Raw genomic sequence first — 18,999 nt, 5'->3', positions numbered from 1 at the left:
TGCGGTGGCTGCTCGGCGGTGGGCGCGCCACGGAGGAGCACACCGGGGAAGGACGAACGACCTCGGCCGAGCCGCAGTCGGGCTGCTCCCCCCACGATGATCATAACACTGCGGTCCCTGCTCCAACAAGGGGTAAGGACGCGCGGCAGCCGGGACGTTCATCCACGCCACTTCCCAGCTCTATTGCGCGCAGCCGGCCGCCGCAGGCCCCGGGGTATCTGCGCAGGGACAAGGATGAATAACAACCATCCAGGGCTGTCAAGGTGGCTGCGGGGAGAATTTAAAACGAACTCAGCGCCAAGTTGACGCGATTTTACCTGTCCTCATTCTGTCACATGCCCCCCCTCGCAGAGCGTGGCTCCGTGGATAGCCTCGGTGTCGTAGCGTACATAGGAACTGATGGATCAACTCTAACTACTATGCTATGGTTTTCTGCAGAGCCTATATGGATGTCGTGGTCCACAAACGAGTCTGGCGATACAGAGAGCTGTGTGGGCTGACATAAGGTGCCAAATATTGCCCCGGGGACACTGACCATGTAATTATAGACTAATTTATTCATTCATAGTTGAATAATATTATTCTGCAGCCTCATTGTTTACCCTGGAAGAACAGAGAGACAACAGATCCATATGGATTTCATATGTCCATTGGACCAATTCTGAAAACCAACTTACTATATAACTATCTAACTGTAATAACACAGGGCTGTTAATGTTATTGATAAGTTGATAACTGTGACTAGTCAAAAGTCATTCACTGTTCTTTTACTTCAAATCACTGCACTATACAGATACAAATGTAGGTGGAGATTTAGATGATAGATAGATAGATGGATAGATAGATGGATAGATAGATGGATAGATGGATAGATGGATAGATAGATAGAAAGATAGATGTTCTTTATTGATCCCAAACTGTGAAATTCCAGTGTAACAGCAGCAAGGGCAGGCACGCATATACAAACCAGACAAATGCAATTAAATAGAAATACAAGTATGGAAATATAGGTGGTGATAAGAATGTACATGATGATGGTATTTTGATATGTTTGTATGTTTATGAAATGATCACAAACCTGTTTCACCAATGGGAGAAACATTGATAATTTTTAGGTCCACCACCAAGACTATACATTTGTGTGCTTAAAGCTCTATGCATGTGCTTCACTGTGTGTCCTTCATGTGGACATCCAGCTGTCCTGCCCTTTACCTCTGTGGAGGATTTTGCAGCAAGGACAGTTTGTGTGGGGCAAAACAGGCACAGGCATCAATTTTTTGGTTACAGAAAAGATCTGAATGTATGTTTCACCAGTGCGCTCAGTGATTCACAAACCATTCTGCCAGCCATTGTTTTTCATCACCATGAAATTCATATTTTGGAAATATAACGCATGCAGGGTGAAATATGCACTCTCATCTTTCGTTCTTCATCGCACCATTACTGGAGATTCTTGTTACGCTTTAAACACGTGCTATGTGCTTTCGTACAGAAATATATCTGTGTGGTTCTCTGACAGATTATCATGCAGTATATAGGGTCTATATTTTCAGTGAGTGCCAACACTCTTGGATTTACTGTAGGAATAAAGAGCAGATAGATAGATAGATAGATAGATAGATAGATGGATGGATGGATGGATAGATAGATATATAGATAGATAGATAGATAGGAAGGAGGGATGGATGGATGGATGGGTGGATAGATAGATAGATAGGAGGAAGGAAGGAAGGGGAAGGAAGGATGGGTGCTTGAGGAGGAGGTGGGTGTGTCTCAGTGGATGAGTGACGTGCTGCTGGGACGCATGCCCCGTGCGCACTGCGCGTCCTGGCCTGTCAGTAGCAGCCGGATGGAAACGTAGGCAAGTGAATCTGGTGAGGTCATGTATTTTTAAGCTGCACAACGGAATAAACCATCCTTTCGTCGGCGGCACAAACAAAGTACCGTCCGCCGCTCCGGAACGAACGTCTCGCCGCCGATCGGACCGCGGGGCGATCGCTGTAGTTTGCTCCGGCGACGAGAGGTAAGATGAGGCTTCGCACCTCCGACGTGCTCATTGTTTGGCCGTGGGGGAGGGTCGCGCGCTCCCTTCGACCGACGCGGCTGTTGTTGGAGCGATTTTATATTCCGGCGCCCCCCTTGTTAGACTCAAACCCCGAAAGCACTCCCGTGAATGTCGCTGCTGTCGGATTCGTCTCGTACACCGCGTTCGCCCGCGCGGGCCGAGACGCCAGCGGGTGTCACCACCGACTGCGCACTGGGTCCGTAACGAACAGGCCCCGTCGTACATGGCACCAGATCGGTCCTCGCCTTTTATCAGCGACCCTCGTCTTCTCTGTGCGCTCGTCGCGGCCTCTATATCATGCCTGGTCTCTGCTGCAGCAGCCTGTTCGGGGGTCGCCCGCTGCCGTCGACAGGACGCGAGCAGGGGTCGTGTGGCCAAGGTTAACTCGGCACACTGGCACGGAATGACAATAAATGAGCGCGTCGATATGCGCTCCTGTGCTCCAGCCTCCAGTCTTCATCTGCCATGAACGACAGGACAATGTCTTCCTCCGCCCCGCTGACTATTTGCATGTGTGGACTGGAATAGAAAAATGCTTTCTCAGCCCCAGTTTAAGCCACAGAGGGATATATGTTAGGATAATATGTTTAATCATGAATTATCTCGTCCTTAGTCTAAAAATAATACATATGTGTATGGCTAAGATTCTCTTGCATGTGCTGACCCACTGAAGAGTAATGAAGGGAGAAAATCATATATACACACACACGCACATATATATATATATATATATATATATATATATATATATTCAACCTATGCATATAATGTGATTCTGTTTGTATTAGCTGACTGTAACTAGTGTTGATGTGGGTTTGTTATCATTTGATATTGTGTTAATTTGTGCTGAAACAGTGACCGTTTTCTAATCATGCCTATCTTTTTCACTATAATATATTTTAACCTCCATTTCCCAGGATTTGAATTGACCTTTTAAGTACGTGCTTTGGCTTTTTTTTTTAAATCGTTGGGCCCAGGCTGAGGCTGCTTGTGTGTGGATAAAACAAAGGTTAAGTCATTAAAAGCTATAGTGCACTCCAGGAGCGACTCTGCTGCATTTCTGCTTTGCAGGATGCACTACGCACCTGCAAGTATTCCAGCTCCCGAACCCCCCCTTTTCACAAGATCCAGACATTTTAGGTGCTGCATCCAACCACAGATGTGACTGCTGCATTCCTTGTAAATACCGCAGCTGACACATAACTGCGATCTAATAGTGTGCAATTGATTCAGAGGAATTTGTCAATGCTGCATGTATGCTGCAAGCATCAACAATCGGTATTTCACAACAGGCACATTAATATTAACCCCCTGTGTGTATCTAAATAGGAATCTGGTGGATCAAAAAGATATCAAGGGAGTAAAACCTTCAGCCTGTGATTTACATCCCTGCACCTGAATGGATTTATCCTCCTCGTCAGCCATCATTACAAACAATAATCACATTATAAACTGAGCAGCAGATAACTAGACCTCCGGCGCACTAACTGCGATGTTATTCAAGTCGGTCATAACTCAGACAAGCGTAATTGTCTTCCTGTCTAAAATATAAAAAAGAGGCGGCATGTCTATTTTCATGTTGTGAGGGAGGCGGATGTCATGTACGTCTTTGTGACGTCGGAGGAACAGAAGGAGAGCTGACTCATTTTATTCTGGCATTTATATCCCTCATATGGACTGTGTGTCTGGAGAGTGGAAGAATGCAGAGGGTGATTACGGTGCTTATATAAGAACGGAAGAAAAGGGAAAGGAGGCCAACGTAAGTTTTTCTTCTTTTTTTTTCTTAGATTTGAGTTGGTTTTGTTTTAATCCAATATGAGAATTGTTAGGGCCAAAACATTAGCATATCTATATTTCCTTATCTGGGTTTAACAGCCTCTTGGTGCAACTTGACCCAGTTAACATGTGCTTGTGGAAGACCTGCTCGTAGAACCGGGCTGGAGTCCTCGGCTGTGGTCCAAACTCAAAGGAATTATCACTGGGCTTGGTTTTCCAGTGTGACAGAGTCGCTCTGTGAATCATGTTTCATATGATGAAGTATAGCAGACCTCCATGTGGCCTGCTGTTCTGCCTCCCCTGCTGATCATATCAAATCCTCCATCCCCGTGTGTTATGTTTGCTGAGTTGCTGAGATAAGGGACTGCAGCGCTCGCCTCAAGTGTGAAATTCAGCAGTGTCTTTCCTCCTTTACTCCTAATCTGCTTTCTTGGGAGCAGGGGTTTTTCATTTGACTTTATAATTTTTCCCGCGGGTCTGCTCAGCAGCTCATTGCCATATCTGTGTGTTGTAGCCCTGGCCCGACAAAAAATTTGAACCTGTGTTCGTCTGTCTTTGTGTGAACAGAGGACATTTTTGGATGCACAGAAAGCCGTGATTGAAGATTTCGCCATGAACAAAAACAAGAGAGAGAGGGAGTTCTACAGCCTCGACGTTGGAGATTCGACGTTCACAGTGCTGAAGCGATACCAGAATCTGAGACCCATCGGCTCTGGAGCACAAGGAATCGTCTGGTGAGTGCTTCAGCCTCATCAATATTCATTCAGCGGGTGCTTGGTAAAATATGTTATCACAGGAACATTTAACATTTTATTTAATATCACCTGAAGAAATTACAACATTAACCTGTTCAAACTTATTCTTTTGTTAAGATGCTTGAACTTTTCCAGTGACATTATATGTCTGCAGACAATTATGCTACATTTGTGACCACATTTTTAAATTAATTGCAAACTTTGCCCTTCAGCTCCGCTTATGACCAAATCCTTGAACGAAATGTTGCCATCAAGAAGCTGAGTCGGCCGTTTCAAAATCAAACCCATGCCAAGAGGGCGTACAGAGAGCTCGTCCTAATGAAATGTGTCAATCACAAAAATGTGAGTATGCAAATGTTTTGCGATGGGAGTCATTGGTGTTTTAGATTCACAAAGTTTCAATCCTATCTGTATTTATGAATGTGTATGTAACCCAAATTACATTTTGAGGTAAATGACATGACAACGTCATTCTCATTCATGTGATTTTGTACCCACAGATCATCGGCCTATTAAATGTATTTACCCCACAAAAATCATTTGAAGAATTTCAAGACGTGTAAGTAACTAGATGTGTGGACGTACTTGTGTGCGTGTGTTTTCATTTTAGAGCATACAATATATATATATATATATATATATATGTGTGTGTGTGTGTGTTTACCAAAACACCACCACTCATCACTCATGTCAACATTTCCTGCTCTGTCAGATACTTGGTGATGGAGCTGATGGATGCCAACCTGTGCCAGGTCATTCAGATGGAACTGGACCACGAGAGGCTGTCCTATCTGCTCTATCAGATGTTGTGTGGCATCAAACACCTCCACAATGCCGGCATCATTCATAGGGTAAGCATCAGCTGGCCCGGTCATACGCAGAGTGATGCCAGGCCAGTGTCCCGAAGAGGAGCTGTTAAACCGGCCGTGATACTTGACACTGAAGTGTAAGGCCAAATGGTCAACTGGCACACTAGTAGAGGATGAATATAGTCCTTTAAATTTCCAACAAAGCACTCCGAAAAATATATTATGTGTCAAGGACTTCTACTATAAAATTGTAAACTGTAAATCCTAAATTCAAAGTAAGTATTCTTAAAGAGCCTGTACAGACCTCTGCCCTTCCTTGTTGAATAGGGCAGGTGAGTGTTTCATTTCCCCATATGAATCAAAGCGGACGTAAAATGAATGCAGGCGACTTAAAATTGGACCTCATCAGTTAAAGAGAAAGTCATGACGGGATAAAAAACCCACTGAGCAAAGATCTTTTAATCTTCAGCAAAGCATTATTCCTTCCTAGAATGAAGAAGCAGCCGGATGTAGTGAATACAGGTAGTCAAGATGTTGTAATGCGGGGTCCATTTTGTCTCGGACTGGTGTTTCCTGTACAGTACAGTGCAATAGCTGTCACTACATCTGTAACTTCAAATCTGCATGCACTTTTTTTTACAATGTCATTGCCTATTGATAAAATGTAACTTCTAAAATAATCATGTTTTGCTGCGTGTTCCTCTGTAGGACCTCAAGCCCAGTAATATAGTCGTCAAGTCAGATTGTACACTGAAGATTCTGGACTTTGGCCTGGCTCGGACGGCAGCCACCGGCCTCCTGATGACGCCGTATGTGGTCACCCGTTACTACAGAGCACCCGAGGTTATCCTGGGCATGGGCTATCAATCCAATGGTTAGTTTCAAAGCATATACATAAAAAATGTCCTGGTCAAATCTGCTAAAAGTCATATATAAAAGGACTTGAAGATTAATGTTGATGTTAATGAGGTGAAAGCTGCCAAGTTTGTTGTACTGCTCACTAACTAGCCTCGTACCTGTAACTAACCCGCTGTCATGTCTTCCTCTCGCCTTTTTATCGGCTTTGTTTACCATGTTCCACTCCACTAGTGGACATATGGTCTGTAGGCTGCATACTGGCAGAAATGGTTCGCCATAAAATCCTCTTTCCAGGAAGGGACTGTATCCTTGGGTCTTTTAAACGCCTCTTCACACTGTTAATTTCATCAGTCTTTGCAAAGTGTCGGTTTTTCCCTGGCCAGTTGTTGGCTTGAATGTAATATTTTGTGTCCGGCTATGGGGGATTGTTATTATAGTCCATTGTAACATGGGCTGTTGCGTTTCATCACTTGGTCAGCTTTCATTTTTATCCGCTCAACACTACATTGCTCCATGTTGTTTATCTGGCTGATGCTGCATGATGGTCTTCACCTTATTTCCACTCATCATCACACCGCTGCCATTCTGTTTGCATTCTTCTTAGTTTGTGTTGTTTATGTGCTCTTTTTTTTCATGTTTTATCCTCATCATTTTGTTTGCATGTCCACCTCCCCGTCATCTAAATGTCCACCTCCAGTGGACGTGTGGTCAGTGGGCTGCATAGTGGCCGAGATGATCAGGGGAAGTGTGTTGTTCCCCGGCACTGATCGTATCCTTCCCTGTCATTGTTTGATCACTGTGTCATCACTTCATTCTGTATGAAGGGATCCAATCCTGAGAGTTTCTCCCTGTCACTTTGCTATCCATTTACAATCTCTTCATTACAAGTTTTCCCACCCAACAAACTTGACCTCCATCGTTGCTCTTCTGCACACACACCTGTCGTGAGAACCTGAAGCAAAAATAAATGGCAGTAGTTTCGAGAGAGTACGAGTAAGAGGAGGGAAGAAGTGAGCAGCTGCAGCACTAAAGGTCATGTGTGTGTATGAAGACTACGTGAGTAAAGCTGTTGGTGTGTGCACCTCAAAGAAAGTTAAATGTCACTGCGCTAATGGTGTGTTACAGTATGGGTGTGCGAAAGAACAGAGTGTGTGTGTGTGTGTGTGTGTGTGGTGCCTGTTTTCCTTAACATTTCCTCTCCAGACATTGACCAGTGGAACAAGGTGATTGAACAGTTAGGCACTCCATCTCAGGACTTCCTCATGAAGCTGAACCAGTCAGTAAGAACATACGTAGAAAACAGGCCACGCTATGCCGGATACACCTTCGAGAAACTCTTCCCCGATGTGCTATTCCCAGCCGACTCCGATCACAACAAACTGAAAGGTAGTGGGGGGTTTTTCTTGTGTGACTGTAACAAAACCTAAATCACTCAAGAACACATTCACCAGAGAACATTTGCAGTCTTGTGATTAATAGCACAGCATCTTATCTGCTTGTTGTTCCATCCCTCAGCGAGCCAAGCTAGAGATCTCTTATCCAAGATGTTAGTGATCGATGCCTCCAAACGAATCTCTGTCGACGAGGCCCTGCAGCACCCCTATATTAATGTTTGGTATGACCCGGCAGAAGTGGAAGCGGTAAGTGGATCGCCGATGGGACTGCGTGATCCTTAAGAGTTTTAGATTTCTTCTCTGTAGCGGAAGGTTTGCATCGCTCTTTAAGCCACTCTCTCTTCCTCAGCCCCCTCCAAAGTTCGCAGACAAACAGCTGGATGAGAGGGAGCATACCGTGGAAGAGTGGAAAGGTTCGACAGCATTACTACACCGCACTCAACACTTCACTTTTCACTGTCAGTTTCTGTGTATTATTTACCCCCCTGGCTCCCAGGGCGGTACAGGAACTAACCACAGTGCTGTGTTGCCTAACAGGTTTCATTCACTGAATAAATACATTTATTTAGAAATTGACTGGGGTGTTCACATTGTTTTGCCACTATACAACCACTGGTCACTATTTCATCTTTCTACCATAGTTTTACATTCAGTTTTGTACAAATCTCATGTATTTAAAATGAAATAGTTATGGTCAGCTGGTCAGATTCTATGATTAGCAGTTTATCAGTGGTGACGTGATTATGTCCTGTTTGTGAGCAGCCCAGAAATAAGTCATGCGTAAAGAAATCCAGTAGGACGGCCAGTGAGTGTGTGGAAATGCAGTCAGTTGTTGACAGACATTGTTTCCCAAGGAGCTCTGTATCTCCGCTGTAGTTGCCAGAGGGGTGAGTTGTGTGACATGAAATCATGTCATTCAATGTTTTCCACTGTGTGGAACGGGGAACCTGATTCTGTGGAGCATGCGGGGACTTAGGATTGTGAGTAAATATCACTTTCAGTTGTGCGACACGATGAGATCATCCTACACCCTGCCAGCTGATTATGACACCTCACTTATTTTAGGAGGGTCACACTAGCACAGCCTGTCCAAGCATGATGATGTTTGGACTGTGCAGTATGCAATACACTGACTGTACAGAAGAAAGTGCATTGGATACGATGCGTACATGCATCAATTATCCATCACCTTCCCTGCCCCACTTAACTTTCTTCTCTTCTTTCATTTGTAGAGCTAATCTATAAGGAAGTGAGCGAATGGGAGGAGTGGAAAAGAAATGGAGTGATAAGAGGCCAGCCACCTCCTTTAGGTGAGTAATCATTATAACTTTAGGAAATAAGATAAGGTCAAAAGGATGAATTACAGTGAATCAATACTATTTTTATTTTTGAGAGGCACATTATGAGTTATTTATGTATATGACTGAATAATTCAAAAGTGATAATCCTTTTTATCTTATTATACATTATTTTATTCAAAGGCACAGCATACTTTGTACATGCACACATCCCACTAAAAACTAATTTGGTGATTTCCAGGTTTAATCAAAACATCAAAGTTTAGATCAAATTGTTACATTACAGTAACCATTCTTTCAACAGCATTGGAACCAGATTTTGGGAATACAGATGAAATGTTTAAATAATGAAGTTGTAATTTCTGAATAAATATCGCTGAATCCCGGGTGTTCCAATGAAATTTCAATGATGCGTCTACGTGTGTTTTTCGCAGCACAGGTGCAGCAGTGATCGACAGCCCCCCTCAGCCCACGTCCTCCTCTTCTTCAGCCAATGATGTCTCGTCCATGTCCACAGAACCCACTGACCCTTGCAGTGACCCCACCCTGACCTCTGAAACAGACAGCAGTTTGGAAAGCCATACCTCTCTGGGTGCACTGGCCTGCTGCAGATAACGGACACATACTATACACATACACACAAAGTCACTCACACACACACACACACACACACACACACACACACACACACACACACACACACACACACACACACACACACACACACACACACACACACACACACACAAGCAAACCTTTCCTCATCGCGTGTGATGGGAAAGGGTTTTGGCCAATGAGACTTCTCATGTTAGTTTGTAGAGCTGCGCTTTTTAATGTACAGTTTGTTTTTATTTCCCCTCCCTCTAGACTGCTGTAAATGACTGGTTTGAAATTGTATCATTAATACTGTATTTTTGCTGCAAAGAATCAGAGTATGTTTTGATGTGAATCTGTGATGTATGTTATGAAAGAGAGGGATTTGGGTGCGCTTTACATATTGCTGTTTTTTTTAGCTACTGCTACTGATGTTAGCACTGCAATATTATGTTGAGTATATTTTGTTTATTTGGGATTTTTGTATTCTTTTTGGGACGTTTTGAATGAATCTACACCAATTCTCTCTTTAAAAGTAGACTGGAGCACATTTTAATCTTGGATCCTAATGCAAATAGTTGATGTTACTTTGACATAGGTCCTCATCTTTCTTGTAGAAAGCATCCTAAGTTAACTTATTTCCTAGTACTATGTCACATTTGATTGTGTGTATCTTGACAAGAGGTCAAATGCTCTGTTGCCCTGACACTTAATTTCTTTTCTTTTTTTACGATAGCATACTGTAAACTGACTGTATTTTAACTTATTTATTTACTTAAGTGGGATTTGTTGGTGATGGTCTGTTGAATGAGGACGAACAGGGTGAATGTAGGTGAATAGAAATGTGGCATTGTGAGGAGCCAATGATTACCTTTAGCACTGTAACAACTTAGTATAGGCCACTCTCCACTGGCTAGAATGAGTGAGCTGTATTCGGGGACTGTCACTAAATTAGCCACTCTGCCCTTTTGGCAGGTTCTTTCAACATTATTTACAGCTGTGTGATATTTAAGATATTTCATTTAAGTGCCCTTATCTCAGTTTAGTGATTTTCAAGACCTCTCCTTGGCAGATGCTCCTCTCCTCTGTGGTGCGTCTTTTCTGAGTTCTACCTCACACGCACACACACACACACACACACACACACACACTCAAACACATTTTTGAAGATACAGTATGTATATCATGGAGCACATCATTCGAAAGAAATGTGAAAAAAGTTTTTTCTGCATTTTGTTTTATTTATTTATTTATCTCAAGCTAGGAGGCATCTATTGTATGTTATGTACATTTCATTCAGAAGTACTATTTATATGCATTTTTGTTTTCATTTTTGTTGGTTTTCTGTGCAATATTATTCATAGATTAGTAAACTTGGTAATTGATCTGTACATTTTAATGTAGATGTTTGCATTTTTCTGAAAGTCGGGAAACAGGAATTTCCTACCTGCCGTGGTTCCTTTGGATGTATTTGATGGCTCAAATTGCCCTTTTCATGGTTGGGCACCCCAGGCAGTAACCCTTAGCATTCAGCTCCCAGAATGTTCTTTGGGGATTGTGACGCATGTCCTGACCCCTCTGGATCACATTTCAATTGATTCTTGTTTTTTCCCCCCTCCATCTTCTCAAAAATAGAAAAATTAGATAGATAGACTACGCATGAGTTTTCTCTGAGCAAATCTGGTTTTAGTGCAGGTACATTAAGTGGGAAGAAAGGAAAGCAATTCAGCACAGCGGGCATGATACTGTAGTCCTCTGATGACTTGGCCAAATACTGAGAGCAATGAGTAAATCTGTTGTGTGTGTGTGTTATGGTAAGGCCAGACGTGAATTTTAGCCTTTGGATCGGAAATTGCCTCACTAAAAGACCAATTATATACATCCAAAATGGAAACTGTCTACAGTACGTACAACTCCAGCAAATAAACAATATGAATTTTAATGTCTCACATTGTTTTTCCTTTGAGTGTCAGGATTTCCTGGAAGATTATGAGTTCTTAAAGATAGCTTACAGGAACAGTACCTCTTTCAGCAGTAACGTTTTTTCTGGTATCTCACAGAGGAATCTAATCAATAAATAATCAGCTATATGACCTATGGAGTATAATAGGCAGGAAGGAAGTTTGGGGAATGGTAAAATGAGAAGTGCTTGGTCCAGAGGAATTCTCATTTGGCACCGGTACTGGTCAGTGTAGGCACAATACAGCCATAGTTTAGAGGATATGATGGCAAGTAGTACTCCACTAGAGGTATTTTTGTTCTTTAAAGCTTGGGGTGATCTTCCGATTATTTAAGCTCGTCCTCTTCTGATGGACCAGTTGATGGCATGTTGTTCTGGTCTAATTGGCCCGTGCTGCCTCTGTTGTCAGATCTCCAAGTGTTCTGAAGAACTCCCCCATCTCTTGCTGGAGGAGAATGTTTCGGTTCTCTGCATCTTGATGTGCCCGCTCCGAGTTCCTGAGTCGGATCTCAAGCATGTGAAACTTCTTCCTCTCCTGGTCCAGCTCCTCCTCAAGGCGGTTTACCTGGGACTGGTACTTCGAACAGGACTCCTCCAACCTCAAATAAAGGAGAAGAAGAGGATATGAATAAATAACACCTTAAGCTGGCTTTAATTAGTTACGTGACAGGAATTAACAAGTGACTCGTTCTTACTTGCGAATGCTGGCTTCATAGCTCGTCCTCTGTTTCTTCAGCTCCTTCTTGAGCTGGGTCAGCGTTTTGGTGAGACCTTCATTTCCTCCTGCAAGATCATCTTCAGTACCACTTGCATTGTGATCCAGAGAATTTGTACTGTCCCACACCTCTGCGGGTCTCTCTTGACCCTGCCCTGCTTTCACTGCCTTATCACTTCCCTCTGGTTCGGCCAGCGAGATCTCAAAGGATGACCAGATTGAGGAGGTGTCAGCCGGCAGGCTTAGACTGGAGGGGGCAACATTGTCATAGGCAGACAGTCTGTGGGATTGGTGGAGGGCTCTGTGAGGAATGGCCGGTCGACAGGAGTCTTCATCAGAGTCTCTCTGAGAGTCCTTGAGTGAAAGAGTGTTCTCTTTGAGGGAGAGGGTTGAATCTTTCAGCCGTTCACCAGATGAGGTGGTGCGCCTGTGAGCTCGGAGGGATGACAGGCCATTCATCAGCCAGTTGCTCCCACCAGCAGCTGACACATCCCCTGCCGATCCCCCTATCTTTCCCCTTGGCCCCCCAGATGCTCCGCTGCCCTTGAAGGAGCACTTCCACGAGGGCAGAGCTTTAGACTGCTTACTGGGACTAACAGCTACTTCACTTCCACTTTTCCCTTCAGTTTTGCCATCTGTCTTTTCATCCACTTTCTCCTCTGGCTTACTTTGGCTCTTTCCTTCAATCTGACCATCCTCACCCTTCTCCAATGTTGTGACGGGGCTTAGTGCAGTTGACTTATTGTCTGAAGAAGGGGTGGAAGATTGGGGTTTCTCTTGAGGGGGTTTGTTGCCTTTGCCTGAGGAGGGTGAGGGGTCAGTGTCTTCTTGTGAGAACCATTCCACTTTGCCCCGTTGGACAGGAATCTGTTGTTGCCGTGGGGGGGTCTTGGTGTCTGTTTCTGGATCCTCGCGTTGGTAAAGTCGGGAGTGTTCACTGATCAGCACAGTCATCAGGTGCTGCACCTGTGAACTTCCTGTTAATGATGCCAAACACACGCATATACAGTAAGTAAGTATATTGCTGCAATAAAAGCTCCATATCTTAGTACATATTGTTATTGTTACAAATGTGTCTGCAGATTAACATATGTTGTCATTGGCACCAACCCTCCATCATGGTAACTGGATCCTCCACCCTGGGCCGAAGGATATTGGGACCAAACACAGTGGCCAGATTCTGGACACTCATCTTGTTCTCAGTGGAGTGAGACTGAACCTCATCCAGAAACCTGAGCAGACAGGTATCATTGTGTGAACATGACATGTTCTATTTCCACATCAATTCTTCAGTATCTATTGCTTGGCTTAACTATTTTTTAAACTTCTTGTTTTCATAATTCAGTAGTTAATCTTGTGAAAATGTGGGACTGAGTCATACTTCTGTCTGGTGTGTGGGCTCAACTCCTGGTCTTTATATAGATGCAGTGGACAGAGGAGATGTGCTGTTATGCACAATCAGAGTCAATCAATGTGACGTCGCTTCGCCTGATGACTAGGATGTGGGCATTACAAATGTTATTTCCCCTTGTATGACAGGGTGACAAATCTTCAATCATCAAGAGGGAATGGGAAACAGCAGCAACAATGAAACCAATCCTCTGTCACATCAGTGATCGTAACAACTGCTGATGATACAAGAGACAGCGATACAGTACCTGCAGATGTATTTAAGGAGGTTGTAGTTGACCTGAGGAAGGGATTTCACCTGTTTGCTGAGCTCTATCATACCCTTCAACAAGAAAAATACATCTGTTAACAAGGGAGAGAAAGGTTTTGACTATATTTGCAATGTGATAGCCAGATATTTTGATTACCATTTCTTTATCCTTGGCAAGTAGCTGAGCACAAGAAAGAAACTGAGTGTATTTGGAGAATGGGATTATAGGCTCTGGCAGCTCCCGTATGTAGAGCTTTAGCAGTGATGCCACTGTGTGGCAATCTGTGGAACTGTAAGAGAAAGAGAGTGCATTTATAGCAGATGTAATATCCTGCACGTTTTATGGCTTGGCATGCTACTACGGACAAAATGTCCCCTTCCACTGCCTCACCTGTCAAACACTGGCTTCTCGCCACGGTCAAACGCATCCTGCAGCTCTCGGACATGATTGGTCTGTCCAGGGGCCCTGAAGAGACCCTCCTCCTCAAGCCCCTGTTCACGTATAAAACCCACACACTGTTCGACCAAGACAGGGACCGGTCGCTGTGGGCCACACTGGGCCTCGTACAACATGGCCTCCTCTAGGTGCTGCCCAAAGACTCCTGTAGACCAACAACACAGAAACTGAACACCAAAAGAGCATTAATGGTGTTTACTTGTGTGCATCCAATAGATTTATCTACCCTCTTAAAGGCATTAATAATTGTTTTTGCTGAAGTACATTGACAGTGCTGTATTTAGACCAGCATTTGTGTTTGTGTTTTAGAATCAGACCTCCTCCAAGTGGAGCCCATATGACTCTGCGTATGGCTCTGACCCATTCCTCCATGTCACTCTGAGAGTTGGCCATCAGCAGGAAGGATTCATGGCTTATACCTGTTCGATCCTTTTCTCCAGGTGCCCCTGAAAACACAAACATAATTCATGACTTTCCAGAGCAACAGGACAAAATGAATAACACATTTCAAAACCACATGTGCTATAGAGCAAATAACAGTTTTGCAAATTACTTAACTAAACTTTATCACCTTATTAGCTCAAGCACCCCTGCAAAGTACAAAGGCACAGCCAGGTAGCTCTGCCTCTCTCTCCTCTGGGTATCACAGCGTGATACCTCCCGGTTTGACATTTTAGTTTGACATTTTAGTTTGTTTAAGTTGAGCTTTGATTACACTTACATGTGAAATGTCCTCCCGTCATGTGAGTTTGTAATTGCTTGTATTTGCAGAGGTGCTGTAACTTTTGAATTTCTGGAAGCATGCAAGTTTGTGATGCATAAAATGTTTTCACATCTCCTCTGATGGAAACCTTTTAAAAGCGATCCAAAAGACAGAGGTTTTTGTCAGTGGATTTGGTAGGGGCTGCCTGTGCATCGCCGTCTAGTATGTACTGTATATCGCTACCTGCAGTCACTACTGAGTCCTTCACTGTGGTGCATAGTGTGTTTTGTGTGAGCGGAATGACCCAGAAAGAGTGGTCCCTGTGGACACCAGTAACTGCACGATGCCTCTCGCTCAGTTTTTTCTCTTTTTGTCCAGAACCTTTTTCCTCTGGGCTTGTTCTCTCTCCCTCTCTCTTTCTTTGTGCTATTTCACCACCAACCTTTTGTCTTTAAAGTGACTCTAGCCTCCATCTTTCTTGTTACAAGACACACATTGGTGTATGTGAGTGTTTTACCCAAGTCACCACAAATTGCATATAGTTTGCATGACTTTCAACCATTTGCCAAATCTGAGGCAATGTGTGAATAGGTGTGTGTGTGTCAAGATCAGAAATGTAACAATGAACAAAGTCATTGTTGAACCCTCATGGGGTCCGCACTGTGGCTGTACCACTTCATCCTTTCTGCTGTCCTGCCTATTTCATGCATTTGTGAAGCCTGTGACTCATCTGCAGCAGGAGCAATATTGTATGGCATAGTTTTTGACTCTCTCTTTCTGTGTTTCGTGTTTGTGTGTGTACTTGCACCCATAGGTGAGGACCATGGAGTACACCCTACAGAGTGAGTACTTTTGGGATTAGCATTGCCTTATTGGGGTATAGCCTGTGCAGGGAATGCATCGCCCCTCCATTAACTTCTGTCTTTCATTCATCACGACAAGGTTTACAAGGTCACAAACTGCCATGTGTACAGTATGATCACAATTTCAAGCAACACAGAGATCCTTTCTGTGCTGTACAGCAAACCTGGCATTAGGTTAATGTTTTGTTTGGTCGGGGTGTATGCACTGATGCCGCACTATTTTGAGTTTCATCAGTGTTTAAACCCAAAAATCCTCTGATTATCAGGCATAGATACTGGCAGCTGTAGAGTTGTGATCTTTTCCTCAGAATCATAGAGGTTTTGGTGTAAGTACTGGTGGGAAATTATATAAGATGGTGGTTTATTATTCCTCAGGATTTAGTGATGCACCATCACCATTTTAAATAAAAGTCTAAAGTGTTTGGCAGTCAGTACTTAACAGATGGTTGAGCATCCCTTGAACAAGACTTACTTACTTGTTGACTTCCTTACACAACTGAGTTGTCACCACGCCAACTCACCTGGAACAATTTCAAAAAGGTGGCGACCTGGCTCGTCCTGATTTGCGGGCAGCTCATTGACCTGACTGCCCTGAAGAGGAATACAACCCTGTAGGTGAAAGGAGAGGAAGACGGATAGAATGACGGCAGATAGATCAGATAGAACGACAGATTGACACACAGGCAGGCATGAGGAAAACACCTATATCAACAACATTCAAGGGCCAAGTCAGTTAGTGGTTCTGGACTCGGATGTGCAGTGTATGTGAAACATTATAGAGTCCTGAGCACTATGGGCTCTGGGAATCGGTCCAAGAGAGGGAGGTAATGATGATGGACGGAGGAATGACTCAGGGAAACTTCTCTTTATCTATTTATCTCTCTGCCGCTTCCTGATGTGCTTGCATCTCTGATCAAGCACAGGTCACCTACTAAATACAGCGGAACCACATGGCAGCTAGTTACCACATTATCAGTGTGTGTCAGGGCAATAAAAAAACATAAAAATGCTTTAACGGGGATGACAGGGATGGATTAGACACCAAAAATATACAGATGAGTGTGTGTCTGTAGCCAAAAATCATTGTCCCTTAATTCTGTGCTTTATTATGCTTGAGGGCCACAAAATGTATTTTGTCACATGAAGAATCCAAACATAAATAAGTCAAGCCTCCTGAGGCAACAAGTGATGTAAGGTCTTGTTTGTGTTTCATTTTTGAGTGTCACCTGTGCTTTGGTTTCATCCTGGTCCTTGTAGAAGTACAGAGCTTCAGTCCTCAGGACAAACCAACGCAGCTGCCAGTTTTTCATGATACTCCGCTGCCTCTTCAGCCAGCCTGCCTTCAGCGCTTTCTCCTGATCCAGGGGCGAGCAGGGCCTGGACACCCGAGACAGCTCTCCGAGCACCATGCTCTTGGACCGCGCTGCGGGGACATGCACATAAAGATCAAGTGAGCACAAAAAGACCTTCCGAGATAAAGAGCATCAGAGCGAGGGTGAGACAGAGAGAGACAGAGGGATAAAGAAATAGAGCATAACATAGAGACAGACGAAATTAGCAATTTCTTTTGTTATTGTTTTGCTACTATTCCAAAAATTCACTCAAAGACAATCCAGAATCATCATTCATGGAAGTCTCCCGTGGGTGCGACTGAGCCGACAGGCTCGACCATGCATCCAGATTGCCTATTGAGTCAGTTTATCAAGACATAGCCTCCCTTTTACAACAAAGAAATCCTACTTTAAGATTAAATCCATCTCTCTGTTCCCGTGCATTGTATCATGTGTTAAGGAAGTTTATTATTTCCAATTTCAGTGCTGCACAGAGAGGAATTTTGGATTGGATCGGCTTGTGCTTTAACTGCTACAGACTGATTGCAGGCATGGATTATAAATTAGCATCTATATGCCAAACGTATAGAGCAGAAACAGCAACAATAAGAGTATGTCCCTAGGGAGTCAGGGCGAGAGAGAAAGAGGGAGAGAGATAAACAGAAGGGAGAGGAGAGAGGAGAGAGAAATCAATGGTGCCGTTTCTTCCTGTTAATTGCATCTCGCTTTCTGCTGAGGACAGCAGGGAAGGTATCTGTACAGGCCTATACTGAAATCTCTGTCTCTCTCTCTTTCTCTCTCCCTTACTTATCAGCTGGACACGTCATTTTATTTCTCCCTTTCTGGATGTCCTTCATTTGCAGAGTCATGGTTGCTGGGAAGGGAGCAGACTGGAGACCACGTGAAGCAGTCATTAAGAAAACTGTATGCTGACAGTAGAGGCAGACAGAACAGGATCTATAAATACAGTAGATGTTCTTTACTTTTTCTCTGCAAGGAACTATAATTGTACAAGAATCAAACTACTATTATCTTTTCAGGAAGTAATGGTACTCAAAATGCATCCTGTCATATTCAATAAAACAATTTCCATATTCACTACTGTACTAAAGTGTTACTAATGAGCTGTTTTATGAGCTCATTACTGATAATCAATAGTATTCAAATCGTTTACTGAAATTAATGTAGCAATACCAGCATGTAAATGAGTAAGAAAGAGATATATTCCATGCATTATGGATACATTTTTTTCTTCTTTTGATTAAAATATACCTAAGTATATATAGCATATCAAAAATAAAAACTCTAATAATGCAGAAACACTGCCCATATCCATGTTGAACAATTATATATTTTATTATTAACTTATTTCTACTGGTGCATTAATGTGTCCGCAGCATTATTTGGCTAAAATGGAGATATATGGTATACTTTTATACACAACAGATCATAATAGTTTATACATTTCTTATGATGTGAAATCGTAATCTGTAAAGAAAAAAGTAACAATTGTAAAATAATGTAGTGAAGTAAAAAGTACAACATTTCCTAAGTAAAGCATGACATTGAAATACTGAAGTAAAGTACAGTTACAGAACACAAGTAGACACAATACCTATAGTACAATACCTATAATATATACCTACATATACGTTTTTCTACATTTCAGCAGTGTATGAAGTATGACAAGTTATAGTACTTATCAAGTATAAAAATGGCCAGAAGATCATTATTTTATCATTACACAGATTATTAATGATG

General features: G+C 43.1%; 2 protein-coding genes across 11 annotated transcripts in view; one reads left to right on the top strand and one right to left on the bottom strand.

Moving 5' to 3' along the window:
• The first annotated feature begins 9 nt into the window (after window positions 1-9).
• Window positions 10-11,495, top strand: mapk8a (mitogen-activated protein kinase 8a). 7 transcript variants are annotated; one of them, XM_035605949.2, is made up of 12 exons: window positions 10-132; window positions 4,409-4,575; window positions 4,809-4,938; window positions 5,097-5,155; window positions 5,309-5,447; window positions 6,114-6,279; window positions 6,495-6,566; window positions 7,467-7,649; window positions 7,779-7,903; window positions 8,007-8,070; window positions 8,890-8,967; window positions 9,395-11,495. In XM_035605949.2, exons 1-12 carry the CDS (start codon window positions 97-99, stop codon window positions 9,568-9,570), a joined length of 1,395 nt encoding a protein of 464 aa, XP_035461842.1. In that variant the 5' UTR covers window positions 10-96; the 3' UTR covers window positions 9,571-11,495. The 7 variants fall into 7 exon arrangements, with proteins under 7 accessions (XP_035461842.1, XP_035461845.1, XP_035461844.1 ...); XM_035605952.2 differs by lacking the exons at window positions 10-132; window positions 6,495-6,566 and adding exons at window positions 439-538; window positions 6,961-7,032; XM_035605951.2 differs by lacking the exons at window positions 10-132; window positions 6,495-6,566 and adding exons at window positions 1,819-2,023; window positions 6,961-7,032.
• Window positions 10,770-18,999, bottom strand: part of arhgap22 (Rho GTPase activating protein 22) — an 11,911-nt gene continuing 3,681 nt past the window's right edge. For 3 of the 4 annotated variants that reach the window (XM_035605943.2, XM_035605942.2, XM_035605944.2), the window contains 9 exons: window positions 17,134-17,330; window positions 16,429-16,516; window positions 14,659-14,787; window positions 14,276-14,486; window positions 14,042-14,174; window positions 13,883-13,956; window positions 13,335-13,456; window positions 12,205-13,201; window positions 10,770-12,108 (listed from right to left, as the gene is read on the bottom strand). In XM_035605943.2, coding sequence (XP_035461836.2) covers window positions 11,889-12,108; window positions 12,205-13,201; window positions 13,335-13,456; window positions 13,883-13,956; window positions 14,042-14,174; window positions 14,276-14,486; window positions 14,659-14,787; window positions 16,429-16,516; window positions 17,134-17,330 — 2,171 coding nt within the window. In that variant the 3' untranslated portion in view covers window positions 10,770-11,888. Of the gene's footprint in view, window positions 12,109-12,204; window positions 13,202-13,334; window positions 13,457-13,882; window positions 13,957-14,041; window positions 14,175-14,275; window positions 14,487-14,658; window positions 14,788-16,428; window positions 16,517-17,133; window positions 17,331-18,045; window positions 18,663-18,999 lie in introns of those variants that run through there. The other variant, XM_035605945.2, reaches the window with a different exon arrangement.

The sequence above is a fragment of the Scophthalmus maximus genome, chromosome 10, assembly GCF_022379125.1.
Source record: "Scophthalmus maximus strain ysfricsl-2021 chromosome 10, ASM2237912v1, whole genome shotgun sequence".
Lineage (NCBI taxonomy): Eukaryota > Metazoa > Chordata > Actinopteri > Pleuronectiformes > Scophthalmidae > Scophthalmus > Scophthalmus maximus.
The sequence above is the reverse complement of the archived record's forward strand: the minus strand, read 5'-3'. Positions and strand labels throughout refer to the sequence as shown.